General features: G+C 37.8%; 1 protein-coding gene across 1 annotated transcript in view; it reads right to left on the bottom strand.

Moving 5' to 3' along the window:
• Positions 1–14441, bottom strand: part of cachd1 (cache domain containing 1) — a 101966-nt gene that overhangs the window by 12515 nt on the left and 75010 nt on the right. Inside the window, exons 19-26 of the mRNA XM_088350435.1 lie at positions 12557–12673; positions 10660–10820; positions 10450–10536; positions 8013–8129; positions 7493–7644; positions 6087–6248; positions 3117–3194; positions 1126–1227 (exon numbers count right to left, since the gene is read on the bottom strand). Coding sequence (XP_088206561.1) covers positions 1126–1227; positions 3117–3194; positions 6087–6248; positions 7493–7644; positions 8013–8129; positions 10450–10536; positions 10660–10820; positions 12557–12673 — 976 coding nt within the window. The remainder of the gene's footprint in view (positions 1–1125; positions 1228–3116; positions 3195–6086; positions 6249–7492; positions 7645–8012; positions 8130–10449; positions 10537–10659; positions 10821–12556; positions 12674–14441) is intronic.

Consider the following 14441-nt stretch of genomic DNA (forward strand, 5'->3'; position numbering starts at 1 on the left):
TGTCAGACGTTTCCCTCACGTGGGAAGTGCTGGTTCCAGCCAAATTTTGCCATTTTGATTCATTTTTTAAGGTTTACGGAAAATTTAGTTATATGGGCATAGGGCATATCAAAACCAAACTTAAACCCTCATCTTTCATCAGAAAAAAAAAATCTGAAAAAACGGATTTTTGTGAAAAGGATGAATTCCAAGCACTCACGTTGGTGCTTTACTTGGTGCATTTGTTATACCTCCAATATTAAACAATGCTTTCTATAAATTCAAGAGCACTTTGCTTGCAAATAATATTTTATTGCAAGACTATTATTCTTTTTATTATATTATATTATTACTATTATTTACTACAACACTGAACTTGGGGCGGTAGTAACTCAGAAGGGAAACCACTCGTCTTAGGATCATCGATTCCCGGCTCTTCCGTGGTATATGTCGAAGTGTCCTTGGGCAAGACACTGAATGCCTAATGCGCCCGATAAGCAAGTAGTTGCCATGCATAGCTGATGCTGCTATTGTTATGTGTGTGTCAATGGGTTAGTGTGAAGCACATTGTAAAGCGTTTTGGGAGGTTTTCATTGACTTGAAAAGCGCTATATAAATGCAGACCATTTACAATTACAACTTGTGCATGAATGATGCATGAACTTTGCAAGAATGTTTCTCTGCTCCCGGTTTTTCTGGTGAAGTGATAAGATAATTTTTGGTCACCATGGCGACTGTGGAGGAGCCCAAAACGTTCTCCTTCTCTGCCCCGACAACTTTGTCATCTTTCTTTAGAAAAAAATAAAACATTAAGGGGTAATTATCTGTACTCATAGCTTAGCTTTTCTCACTTACACTGCTTCGTTGCACATACTCACCATGTGGGCCGCCTCATACGCTGAATACCTATGCAGTAAGGATGCCTCGCTGTCTGGACAAAAATCTGATCAAAGTCATTTCTGCCATCTAGTGATGATTTGTCAGACTGAAATCATTGCCAGAGGCTGCATACTGACTGATAAGCCGTACAAAAGCATTTCTAATAGTTTTCTAAAATAAAACATAAAAAATATTATTGCATTTTGACACTGAATAAGTTTATACCAAGTGTTGTATTTCAGTGAGCAACAAAATGTGTTGTCTTACCGTGGTCACTCTCTGTGCCAGATCTCCCCCAGTACCTCCGTCTTCTTTCCGGAGTGTGGGTGTGCCTCTCGATCACCGCCGCAATAAATCGGGTATTGCTTACTGAAAGAAAAGCGTAAACGTCACATTGTGGAAAATTTCATGTTTAATTCCTTTTACAGTGATACCTCTCTTCAAATAAGCTTAATTCCGTCCAGGATGTTCTTAACTCGAATGCCTTGTCTGACGAGCACATTTTCCCGAAACTAAATACGGACATTCCTCTACTTGCGAACGTTCGACTTAGGCAAAACGGTAGACACGAACAATTTTTCGGGATTTCAAGTAATATCCGGACATTGCTGTAATTTGGAATTTGTAGTGTGTGCACCTATTTCCGAGTAGAGGCTGTAGTGCTTCTTTCCGCCGCATGGCGCTGTGAGAGGTCACCCAGCATCCACCCCGAAGAAGAAATCCGGCTTCTACTTCCTGGTTTGTGTGTATACACACTGCACTGTATCTCTAGCACGCTGACAATGTTGACAATTTTGTTGTTTAATATCTCGTGCATCCATTCGATATGGTTGGCGTTAAGTGTAAAGAAGAGGCGAGCTGTTTCATTTGAAATGAAAGTGGAATAAGAAGGCTTGATGCGGTTGAGCAAATGGTTGGATTGCATTTTTTCGTCCACTTTTTACCACGGCGGAGGAAGTCGCCGAAATCTTCCAAAAGTAAGTTAAACTCAACTTTATTTATCTTAGTCAAGTCATGTTTATTAGTATAGCCCTTAATCACAAGGAGTCTCAAAGGGCTTCACAGACAACAGAATGTCAAGGCCGAATACCTAGCTTTGTTTTTCAGTAATATGCTTTATCATTCAGCCTGCTTTGTCACATATAGAGCATATTATTAAACTTGTATTTTTCACTTTCAAAACAATAAAGGTTACTTATACAAGCCTTAAACCTACTTATATAAACCTTAAACATACATTCCATACAAAATATAGCACTGGAGCAACTTACGAACAAATTCAACTTACGAACGATCGTCCGCAACGTAAGTAGGGCAGCGACTGTAATTCAAAATAAATGGGTCCGTTCTAGTCCTCTCAAAATTATCCAAGTGATCACTAAATGCCTATTATACACATCTTCCTAGTCACAAAAAACATATTCGAATAGTAATAAAACGAAAAAAAATAATTAATAAGATAGATCAGATGATATTACCGAAATAAAATGTGAGTTTATTATCAGCACTTACTATGGTTAAGTTGCCGTAACTCAAGTGTGTTCGTGGTATATTATACGTTATTTGAAGTGGTGTACGATGTCTAACCATTTTTATAAGTGAAAAAAAAAGACCACTCTAATCCGTATCAGTAACTGGTAGCAGACAACAACGTCATCATAGATTGCCAATATGGTCGCTGTATTCTACAGTCTTTCTTGCAGTGAATAAATACGTACGCGTTGTGTTTATAGGGTTTATTAAGACTTAATAAATAGAACTGCAACCATTGCAGGGTGTAATTGAACGATGTAGACAGGTATGAGATCAAGAGACTTTTGATGGTTTTTTAAGCACTTACCATAGTCTTAAAATTAAAGTTCCGCACAAAACAATCTTTACAGCACAATTTGTCTTTTGCCTGTAATAGTTTGCATGCGCAAACTGGAACAAACTGAAACTGGTGGTGACTGATCACAAGAGGTGAGCAGTCTCCAGTCTCTAGTGGTAACCTCTGTGACAGAGGTTAAGATCGTGCCTAAAAAAATTCAATTCTGGGAATGCTTCTGGGTGACTTGGATTTTCCATTGAATAGAATAGAAATATTTTTAGTTATTTGCTATCGGGGAAAAAAATTAGAGGAAGACTTTTGACCCGTGACCCCAAAAAACCCACAATTTCTGTCTTCTAATAATTAGCCAAATTGATAAGCTCTGATGCGGCAATACTTCATTCACACATTTGATCGTCCAACAAGTAACAGCGCAAACAACACTTACTGATGCCTCGGTCCTCGTGGCTGTCATCATCCCGCTCATCTCGGTCGTTATCCAGGTTGGACATTCTCACTGACATTTCTGGTGGAACAGTGAGGAGATTGAAGAGTTGAGTCAGAATGTGTAATAAATTCCACGTGAATGTGAACATAACACTGCATACAAAAACTTGGAACCAATTAGTTAGAGATTCATATTCTTGGCTAGTTGATTATTCCCAATGCATTATGAAAAGCACAGCTTTGGTCAGGGCTTTGAATGGGAAAGGTTCTTTAAAAAGTAATTAGTTGTAGTTACTACTTCTTCCAAAAAGTAACAGAGTTAGTAACGGAATTACTCTATCGTAAAAGTAACTAGTTACCAAAGAAAGTAACTATATTTATTACTTCCCAAAAAGATTAGTGTCAAAGAATCTAAAAATTTCTGAGCAAATACGAAACACTGCGGTGACGTCGTAGACAGGGGTACATGAAGAGATGGGAAGTCCCACTATTTTTAGAGAACCATTTTGAGCTTGGCTCACCAAAATGGATCCCAATCGGCTCTTCAGGTTGTTTTTGTTGCTTTAATCTCTGCATTACCAATTATTATGTAACATTATGTCTTACAAATTGGGGAAAATTACAGTAAAAAAAAGGCAAAAATGCAAAACCAAACAAACAAAAAAAAAGCCAAAGATTTTTCCTCATGTTGAGGTTTTTGAGTTTTTCCTTGTCCTCATGTAGGTTTTAGATCAGGGGGTTGTGTAATAATAATCTAGTTTGCAATAATCTGTTGTCTCTGCAGCCCTTTGAGACTCTTTGTGATTAAGGGCTATACAAATAAACATGACTTGACTTGATAAAAGAAAAAGAAATGATATACTTTACATTTTTATATAAACACAATAATACTGAAAAGCATTGGAAAGATATGTAAAATATTCATAAATCTACAAAAAAAAGTTAAATACAAGACAATTTAACCTTTTTCATCTAAACAAATAACACAGAATCACAGAAAAATGCACATTGACCAATCATAAGAGAAAAAAGGAGTCTCGGCGGGAACCAGCTGTTGATTGGTGTTGGAGGTAAGATCTTGGGCCGGGCCCAAAATCCGGGCATAAAATGTCTATCATTAAGTCGGGTCGGGCTTCTCGCTTGCCATTCTATATTTTTTTAATATTCTATATTTTTTCTTTGGGGCTATGCTGCACAGCATGCACTTATAGTCAATTCATTATTCAGATTACTGCTTTTTACTTCTACTTAGTAAAACTTTTCTAAGGTAACAGTACTTTAACTTGAGTGGCAGTAATATTATTCAGACAACTCTATCATAGAGAACATGCTTATCAGTTTAACTCCAAATACCAAAATCCAAAGAAATTTTCATCCCGTTAGTCACGGTAAAACATGCACAACTTCCTTTTTCCACCTCTTCGTGGCTTACGTCAGACGTCATTTCCGCTTCTCACCAATAGCTTACCAGATTCACAAACTTTCCATCTGCTTTTTAGCTGCATATTTCACTATTTGCAGCTTGTAATTTGCATGAATATGAACTTATTTTTGGTGCCAAACTGTTTTTCGGTGCTGCACTTCCAAAATGCACACTTGATTTGAGTAACTCGGCCTCAAGTTAAGTCCAAATTTCGTACTTCAGCGCGGAAATTTACGCACGGCGCCTGAGTAAAGCTTCATTTTTAGATCAGGGGATGGTGTCATAATAGTCTGTGGTTTGCAATAATATGTGGTTTGTGATAAGGGCGTCACAAATAAACATGACTTGACTTCAGCGCCAAAGTAAAGTTTCGGGCTCGATCCTTCAGATCAAGTTAATCGGTCGGGATTAGAGCAGGTTAGGGCTTATTTACGCGTGGGCCAGGTCGGACTTTCCTCTAATTGGTGGGTATCCGCCTCTCTTCGTTCACTTCGAAGAGACGGTTTCAAAGAGACTTTTCGTTCTTAAAAGAGACCAGTCGGGTGCTGTCAAAACTCAGCCCTCATTTGCCTTTTCTTTCGCTGCGTTAGTAAAGACTATTCGTAATCGCTATCTAACTCTACCATAGTTGCTTTTGAGTGGTGACTTGATCCGATTTACGTGACGAAGGAGATCTGAAAACATCAGGTGTGCCAAGGGGGACACGTTGCCGTTGGTGTTCTGCAGCCAAAGCAACTGGCTGACTGTTCTCATTACTTTGTTTCTGAATCAGTTGTAATAGAAATATTTACAGCTATTTTGTCACACTGGTAAAATTTACATTGGAGTTATTTTTCAAAAAGTGCAAATTTTTCAGTGCCTAAAATCATCATGCTGTGTTTGTCGTAATTATAAAGTCAAGGGGTAAGAGTTCAATTATTCAACAATTATGACTTTTCGAAGCAAAAAAATCGGTCGCGGATCGGGATCAATCAATGTTACTCTGTATTTACTTGTATTAAATTAATATCAGTTTTCCAAGTATCGCTCACCTACTAACAACATTTAAATTCAAACCAAAGCAGCAAAAGTATTACCGACAAAGTGAGAGCGAGTTGAAGAGCTTTTATTGACACTACAACAATTTGTATTGATACTTTTAAAAAATGATCCAAATTGGAGTTATTCTTATTATTATTAGCATTAGTTAAGGAAGAGAAAATTAAGTATATTAATTAAAAAAAAAAAGTACTATGTTGACTTCATTTGGGAATCGTCTTAACCAGTTTTCCAACAACTTACACATAAACAATGGGCAACAGCTTAAAAACACCTACTATTGTTAAAACTCTGTTTCAATACAAAATGTAAAAAAGTTAATGGTGCAAATTTTCTGAAAGACCCGGTTAAATGCAAGGTATTAATGTTGAGGGGAGATGATCTAAAGCACTGCTCCTTGCACAGCTATAATAACATGATAAAATAATTTGTGGATTGATTTGATAATCAAATTATTGTCAATGAAAAGATTAGTTGTTGCACCCCGACGTTTGAGTTCCACAGTCATACCTTGTGCTGCCAGTGGCGACATGTGTTGATGCGAGCGCCTGTGTATCTGGTGTCTGTAGGCGTACACAGCCAATACCAAAACCATGATGCATCCCATAATACCCCCGGCAACGGGACCGACAGGAGCACTCTTGATCATGTTTAAAGAGGCCACCTCCTCGTCTGAAGAATAAATAGGGACAAAGAAATGCACTGATGTTTAGTTTGGCTCAAAACATCTAGCTGGAAGGCAGATGGGCTTTTTGTCTGCAGGGGAAAAAAAAAACATTGCTAAAATTAAAAGCAAGAGCCAGTTACTGTACAGTATAATCCCTTGCGGTTTACGTATCGCGGTTTCGCTACATTGCACCATGCCTTGTTTCTCATTCTGATTGGCCAAACTGATGAAAATGATGCCTTCCATCGGCAACGATTTCTCGACCTCCTAAACTTGCACTGAGGCCACATGCAGTTTTGGCGCTCCCTAGTGGCTCCCTGGCGATTTTTTAAATAGGTTTGACAATGGAAAAAATTATGGTTTCTGTAGAACATAACCGGAGCGTAAATGCTGTTTTCCATAAAGTCCACATGATGGCGACAAAGTATCATGTAAAGTGGATCGTTTCCTAAATCCATACAGCTTTGAAATAAAACAGAAAAACAAGGGATTACTGTATTGCATTTGCAGTCCACAAACACATTCCTGCAGCATCATAAAAAGGAGACTGTAGTTTTGGGTTGTACTGTTAATTACGTACTACAAGCAGCAACGTTTTTATTACTTTTTAAACGCTGAGGCTTTAAACATCGGGCTTTTTTCTCTCTCTGTGGAAGCACCGAGGAAAATGACAAGCTCTGCTCTTTTCCACAATGCAAGCACTCTTAAGACAAAAGACTGCGGGGACGTCTGTAACCATTATGACGCCCTTCTAGCAGAGTAATGTTTTTACCAACATTATTCATATAATATATAACAGGAGCAAAGCAGGTTTAACAAACATTATTTCAATATTTACAACATACAGTATTTAAACTTTTCCCCCCACAAATGTAGTCTACAATTTTTATATGTGAAATCAGCACTAGAAAATTATCAAAAAATGCTATTTACAGAACACAATTTACAATTTGTGTTCTTTTCTTTTAAAATCGAAAATCGCATTGAAATTGCAATACAGGTCGGAAAAAAATCACAATTAGTTTTCCTTTTTACAAAATGGTGCAAGCCCTAGTGTGAGCCATGTGCGTGTCGGGCTTATAATGTAAGAAATGGGTGCGATTTAGTTCATTTTAATGGCTGTTTAAGCACGCAGCCTTAAATCCAGTGAGGCTCGTGCAAAGAAAAAAATGAGTTTTATTATTAAATTTCATCATGAGGAATTCAATCAGGTAACTCTGTAGTCCGGAATGTACGGTAATTGACTCACCAAGGAGACCCATGGTGTCCACATATGGACTCTTGGCACCGACGATACCCCCGAAGCATTCCTTCTGCAGGGCACAGTATGGCTTGTCCAGATGGGTTTTGCCATCACTGTCCACCATGCACCACTCACAGTCCAAAACCCCAAAGCAGTCACTAAAACACAAATAATTTTGTTGTTTACAGGACCATCTACATTGTGGTTTGTATCATCAGAGTGGTATCTATTTTTCATGCGGGTTTTTCTTTTTAAAATATATTTTTGTCAATTCTGGATTCTAGTGATTTTAATTTATCTGTGAAAAGATTATTATTTCAATTTGAAAAGCCAATAAATCAAACTATAATTGTTAAGTCAAAACGTATATTGTTCTATGCTAAAAGGTTTATTTATTTGTTTAACATTGGCCCGCAGTTTTGTTCAAAATAAAATTTTGTCCCTCTAGGAATTCGAGTTTGACACCCCTGATATAGTTGATTTCATGAATTGAGTGTAAGTGTTCCTATAGAGCGCTTGTGTTCACCTGCTGCTGTATCTCTGGCTGCACCGAGTGTTGATGCATTGAGGCAGCATGTCTTGGAGACTGGAATCAATCACATTCAAACTCATTGGCTCCAGATGTACCTCACAGCTGGGATTTCTGCCAAATGCAAAAACAAACAAATGAAATTTGGCATAGATTAAGGTTCATTGATTGATGTATTTTTCATTAAAACGAACGCAGAAGAAAAAAGAAAAATACTGTGTGTGTCTGTGTGTGAGGGACAATTTCAAATAGCAAATGCACGTTTTTCTGCAAGCGAGGGCGGACACGACACACAGGGTTGATGAAAAAGAGGGAGTTGAAAACAAAGATGTAAAAAAATAAATAAATGGAATGACAGACAATTTGGCAGGAAAAAAATGAAGACAATTAAGAACGCTCAAACACGAAAGACAAAAAGAAGGAACTCTCCATCAAATGGGAAACCCTCAGACAATTTCAAGCTGGAAGTATTTACAGACAATTAAAAGTTGGAGCTGGAAGCATACTGTATTCTGACATTTGAGTAGGCACAAACACTTTCAGAGGCAACCGAGAGAATGTGAAAATGTATGCATATGAGTAATAACAAGGCTTTTTTGTAATGCGCTGTTTCTAGGGCAAGTTTTTGATCAAACAGTGAATCATTTTGCATATTCAATTGTCAATCTGGGACATAATGAACAAGTAGACATCCTACTATGTCACAAAAGTAAGTACACCCCTCATATTTCTGCAGAGATTTCATTATGTTTAATAGAACAACACTAAAAGTAACATTGCTTTGTGTAAAGCTTATATAGCAGAATAAATTGCATTTACACTGCTATAATGGCTGTACACAGTCAAAGCAATGTTTATTGAGTGTTGTTCTAATAAATACCAATAATAATAATAATAATACATTGTATTTTGAAGCGCCTTTCAGGACACCCAAGGTCACTGTACATACGAGTAGGACACAACAATAAACGAAAAATAAAACAAGAATGAAACCACCGGGAAAAAAATAGCCAAAAAACACATAGTTAAAAGGGGCGGTGTGTGAGGCAGATGGTCAAGAAAAGACAAGTCTAAAGAGGTGGGTTTTTAGTTCAGATTTGAAGGTGGACTGGGTCGCAGAATTTCGGAGGTCAGGCAGCAATGAGTTCCAGAGCTTGGGGGCAGAGCAGCTGAAAGCTGAGGCGGGCAGGGAGTATAGTGAGATGGAGGGAGGAAGATGATCTGAGGGTGCGGGATGGCGAGGCAATGTGACGAGGGTCGGAGAGATAGGGAGGGGCAAGGTTATGAATGGCCATGTAGGTGTAGAGCAGAATTTTGTTGTTGATTCTATGGTAGATTGGGAGCCAGTGGAGTTGCTAAAGGACGGGTGATGTGATGGCGAGAGGGGGTTTTGGTGATGATGCGTGCAGCATAGTTATGGACCAGTTGAAGTTTATGGGGGGACTTCTGAGGAAAACCGTAGAGGGAATTGCAGTAATCGAGGAATGAGTTGACAAGGCTATGTACAAGGATGGCTGTTGTGTGTGTGGTGAGGCAGTGGCAAAGACGGTTGAGAGAGGGCAGGTGGAAGTAGGCTGACTGGGTGATGTTATTTATACGAGAGTTAAAGGAGAGTGTGCTATTGGGTATAATGAAATTTCTGTAGAAATCTAAGGGTTGTACTCACTTTTGTGGCATACCCTATTTCATACATTTATGGGTTTTGTTATTTTGTCATTTATTTTTGCTGTTGTGTGTTTTGTCATTGATTTTGCCATTTATTTATTTTTTATGTAGCTCAGCCAGTTTGACCTGCCCCCTAATTATTAAAACATATTGTTGTGTGATAATACATGACAAAATAACTAGCAAAATAAATACCGTAGATGTCCAAATGCATACATTTACAGACTGTTTGATGTTGATTATGTGGGCATAACATGATGTATTGATGTGTCCATTTATTTATATGGCATATATTTGTAAGTATTTATTAATTTATAGATTTAGTACTACATATGGCGGGATCTGTCCACCACACTTTTATATCAAATAGTATTGTATTAAATATTACACCCCAAAAGATTGAAAGGAACGATTTTAAATGTGAATATATTTTTGGTCATTGTTGTGGAGTGAACAGAAGCTGACTAGACAGACTAACATATTAAACAAGAAATCGGGAAATAATGCACCACAAAATATGCAAAGAGCCGCTCCTTCATTCTAACAACAATTTATCCCGGAATAGTTTGAATGCAGAAAATTCAAAATAATTTTTGAATCAACTTTATTTTTCATATGTATTTTATTTAGTCAATCTCATCTTTGGGTTTATTTTTGCATGTATTTATTTATGTTTATATTAATGCATTAATATGTATCTAATTATTCATTTATATATTAAATGATTTGAGTTTTGGTATTTCAGGCCTTTCATTTTAGCAGTACTGACCTGTTTTCAGCATTGGTGAGGTTGCCAGTACACTCATTCACCTCTAGAGGGCACTCACATGGGCATTCACACTCATTCTGCTCCATTCTGAAACACAAATAAAAGTGATTTGCTAAGTAAGAAACATGGCTTTTTCAACAAGCCATTTTAGTGGCATCTACTGTAAACAGATAAGAGTGCTCTTCACATTTACAATGAGGTTATTGTCACCTGTGGCAGTTAAGACAGAGGCGGTCCACCGTGCTGCAAGCACAGAAGGCCAGAGAGTCGCATGTCTCGTTAACGATTCCGGCAAAAGCGTTGGTGCCGGGTATTCGGGTCAAACGATACTTCGAGCAATGGCTTCCGTGGACAAGGTTAGTTAAATCCCCCTGAGGAAGGTAGGTGTGACAAAAAAATGAATGGGGAAAAAGTTACTTCCACAGCAATTACACTGGATTAATTTCATGAACTCAGCCTAGAGCAAGTTTTAAACACAAAAGCCCCTTTTCCAGAACATCGGTTTGACGTGGCATGTCTCCACACCGTGGATAGCGTCAGACATGAAATGAAATGATCTGCATTTATATAGCGCTTTTCAAGTCAATGACTTCCCAAAGCGCTTTACATTGTGCTTCACATTTCCCAATAGCGGCCGTGATCTGTGCAGCCATGTAAGGCGCTAACCTGCTTATTGGGGGTAATTGGGGGTTTAATGTCTTATCCAAGGACACTTCGACATGTAACACGGACAAGCCGGGATTCGAACTGGGATCCCTTAATCCTAAAACGATCGCTCTACCTCCTGAGCTACTGCCGCCCCCAGACGGTCTCCTTTGTTTTTCCAGTACACAACAGGAAGTGTGCAGGTTAATTATAACTTTGGTTTATGTTCTCAACCCTTGTATCTACCCTTGTAACACGTTTTGGTTTCCAACTTGTAAGTTGGCTTTTTTACCTTAAACGAGATGAGATAAATTGATTTACTGTATTAGCTTTATTTCCATAAGAGCTGCATTGAAGCAAGAACTACTGCATGAGAGGAAAAAGCCGTGTCGTCTACTCTTTTATTCTGCGTGACTGATTCAAACTGCTGTTGGATTTTGTCCTTGTTTAAAAAAACAACACTTCCCCATTGAAGCAGAAAACTAGTGATTACAAGAGCCAAGAAGAATGCTCTACCCTGTGAGATAAGATCTCCAGCCTCAGTGAAAGTGTTTCAATCTAGTTTTAGGACACACTTATGTTCTATCGATCACGAGTTGAACATTACTCACACTTTTGTTCCCTGGTATTTGAGGGAGAAAAGCGAGCCTGGATTTTGCAAAGTTCATGCGTTCTGAGCCGTCTTTCCAGCAACTGGGCCTTTTAGCATGATTTCTGTTATTGCTATAGTCGGTTGGTGACTTTACAACATCCATTGAAGGGGGGTTAACTCACGTGCAACCCCTTCTTATGGAGGGTTCCTATAGCTTACGGCAAGTTAAATTCAAGATTTTCAAATACTCTTACTGCTTTTAGAAATCAAATTTAAGACAAAGTTGAAAATAAAAAACACAATTGAATCAAACAAAACAAATACTTGTTGCACACAATACATTATGCTTCGTACACATTACCTCGCACAGCTTTTAGCCATGAGAAAAAAGGTTTGTCGGACAGATACTTCTCATTAAATTTACACTTTTTCAAGTCTTGATTAAACATCTCTGTGTACTGTGGGTTTACCTAAGACACATGTCTGCTGTAAAAGGCCCGACTGGGACCACATCACCGTTTTGATAGTTTCATTATTGTGGTCGCACTATGTTGCCAATAAGTAAATCTGTGGATAATTAAAAAACAATTAATAAATGTGACAAAATATTTTTTGTTAGAACAAAAATGAATCTTATTTATGTGTTCACATTTTTAAGACTTTGAAAAATTCAATGCCAATTACATTAGACCTCTTCGGCGCCCAAAAATCGAAATGGTAAAAAACGGTATCCGGGAAAAAGAATGGGCACCGGCATGCAGAACCAGTACTGAGGAAAAGAAGCTAAAGGGAATGTGACGGCAAGTTCCTCATTGCACCACCTAAGACGACCACAAGACAGCAGCAAAGGCTTTCCTTAAGCAGACTTGCCATGATGCTTGTGTTGAACTTGTAGAAACGCTGCACAGTGCGATCACTGAAGCTGTTGCACAGGTTCTTCTTGACAAAGTTGGGGTGGTTGAGGATATCGTTAGCAACCAGTGGCTCCTGACAAACAGTAAAGACATTTTCCAAATTTAAATTACATCAGCTATTACTATAGATACAATATATATATATATATATATATATATATATATATATATATACATATATATATATATGAGGTTGCAGTCAGAAGCATATTTGATTCCAACAATGCAATCTGTATTCAGTCAAAATAAAACAATCACTTTCATTTTCTTGTGTTTAAAAGTGTCATTTCCAAGTGTTTTTTTCCCTTACTAGGAAATGTCAAACCTTGTACTATGTCAACAGAATAACTACTAAATGAAAAATCAGGCTATTTCTGGATGAGACTATTTCCTTGCGCCACAAAATTATTTCTACCTTATTCAATGTTTTGTGATCCACCAGAGAACATTAATTGGCTTTGGTGATTTGTGATTTTTATGGCAAACTGAGGTTTTGGGGAAATAAGTACACTTATGGCAAATTTGAATTATTTAGGTTATTATTTTGAATCAAAACACTGTTGCCTCAAACGGTGATTTTTCATGAAATACCACAATTTTGCAAGGTAGTTTTGGAGTTGTTAGTCTCTCAATAGTCATGTGAAAGGAATTATTCGGATTGGTTAAAAAAAACCTGAGTTCTGATCATATCTACATTATTTCCTGCATGTTAAAACACCCACTATTCACACTCCTAGTTAGTGCCTCGTTTCTTACACCTGGCCATTCTCATACATTTACAGGCTAATTAAATAGCTTGTTCTTGGTGACCAGGTATTTAATATGAAGCAAACAGACTACTGATCAAGAAGTTAAACCATCTTTTTTTAACAGTTTTGGCAGTTTTAATATGACAAACACATCAGTCACGTCCAAGAAAACGTGTTTCACAATGCCTGCTATGTTTTTTTAGAAGACTGCATGCCTTGAAATCTAAAAGTGATACAATACTGCTATCTTCTGTCCATAGTCGGAAGTGGTTTAGCTTTATAGGCTGAAGTAAAATTCCTGAGGTGTATTGGAGTGTATAAAGCAGGGCGGGGGGGAAACCCGGTCCTCAAGGGCCACATGTTCTGCATTTTCTGGAGTCGATCTACTTCAATACAAATGATTCCAATAATCAGGATTGTGAGAAATCTGAGCAGGAGCTTAATATTTCGTATATATTAGTGTTTCACCGGAGTTCGAGAAGAGAAACCTCCCAAAACGTGCAGGACATGCGACCATAGAAGACTAGGTTACCCACCCCTGGTATAAAGCCTACTGACAAAAAAAAGCCAATGAGAACAATTGTTTTGGCAGAGTATCAACATTGATTTTTCAAGTAACAAGATTTCTCATCCCAGGTCTGAAAGAGTTCTTGTGCGTTAAAGTCTTGCGTTAAAGGTGCTGTAAGGAATTTGAAACTGTATTAATCGCTGCTGACATCTCTTGGCAAAAAAAAAATCATGATTTCAGCCTCATTCAGCTCAGTTATGGCGCACATGCAAGTAAGTGCATTACTATAACTTGCTCGAAGAAACTCTTCTTTTTTCATCTTTTTTGGGAATTAGATTGTGATTGGACTGTATTAGAAAGAGGCCTTTTCTCACTTTTACCATTTTCATACTAGCAAAAAACTGATGACGAACGTCAAGTTACTCTCCAGCCTACCATCCTCCACACCTTCTACCTAATTTGTTTCCGTGACCCCAACAACATTGCTAAAAGTAAGATCGAATCAGATAGACGCAGTGGGAAAAAATAAATGAAAAGCTTTTTAAACTCAGGTGGGCATCATTAACACATACATGATATAAAAA

The sequence above is a fragment of the Urocampus carinirostris genome, chromosome 12 (assembly GCF_059441175.1).
Source record: "Urocampus carinirostris isolate Australia breed hairy pipefish chromosome 12, RoL_Ucar_1.0, whole genome shotgun sequence".
Classification (NCBI taxonomy): domain Eukaryota; kingdom Metazoa; phylum Chordata; class Actinopteri; order Syngnathiformes; family Syngnathidae; genus Urocampus; species Urocampus carinirostris.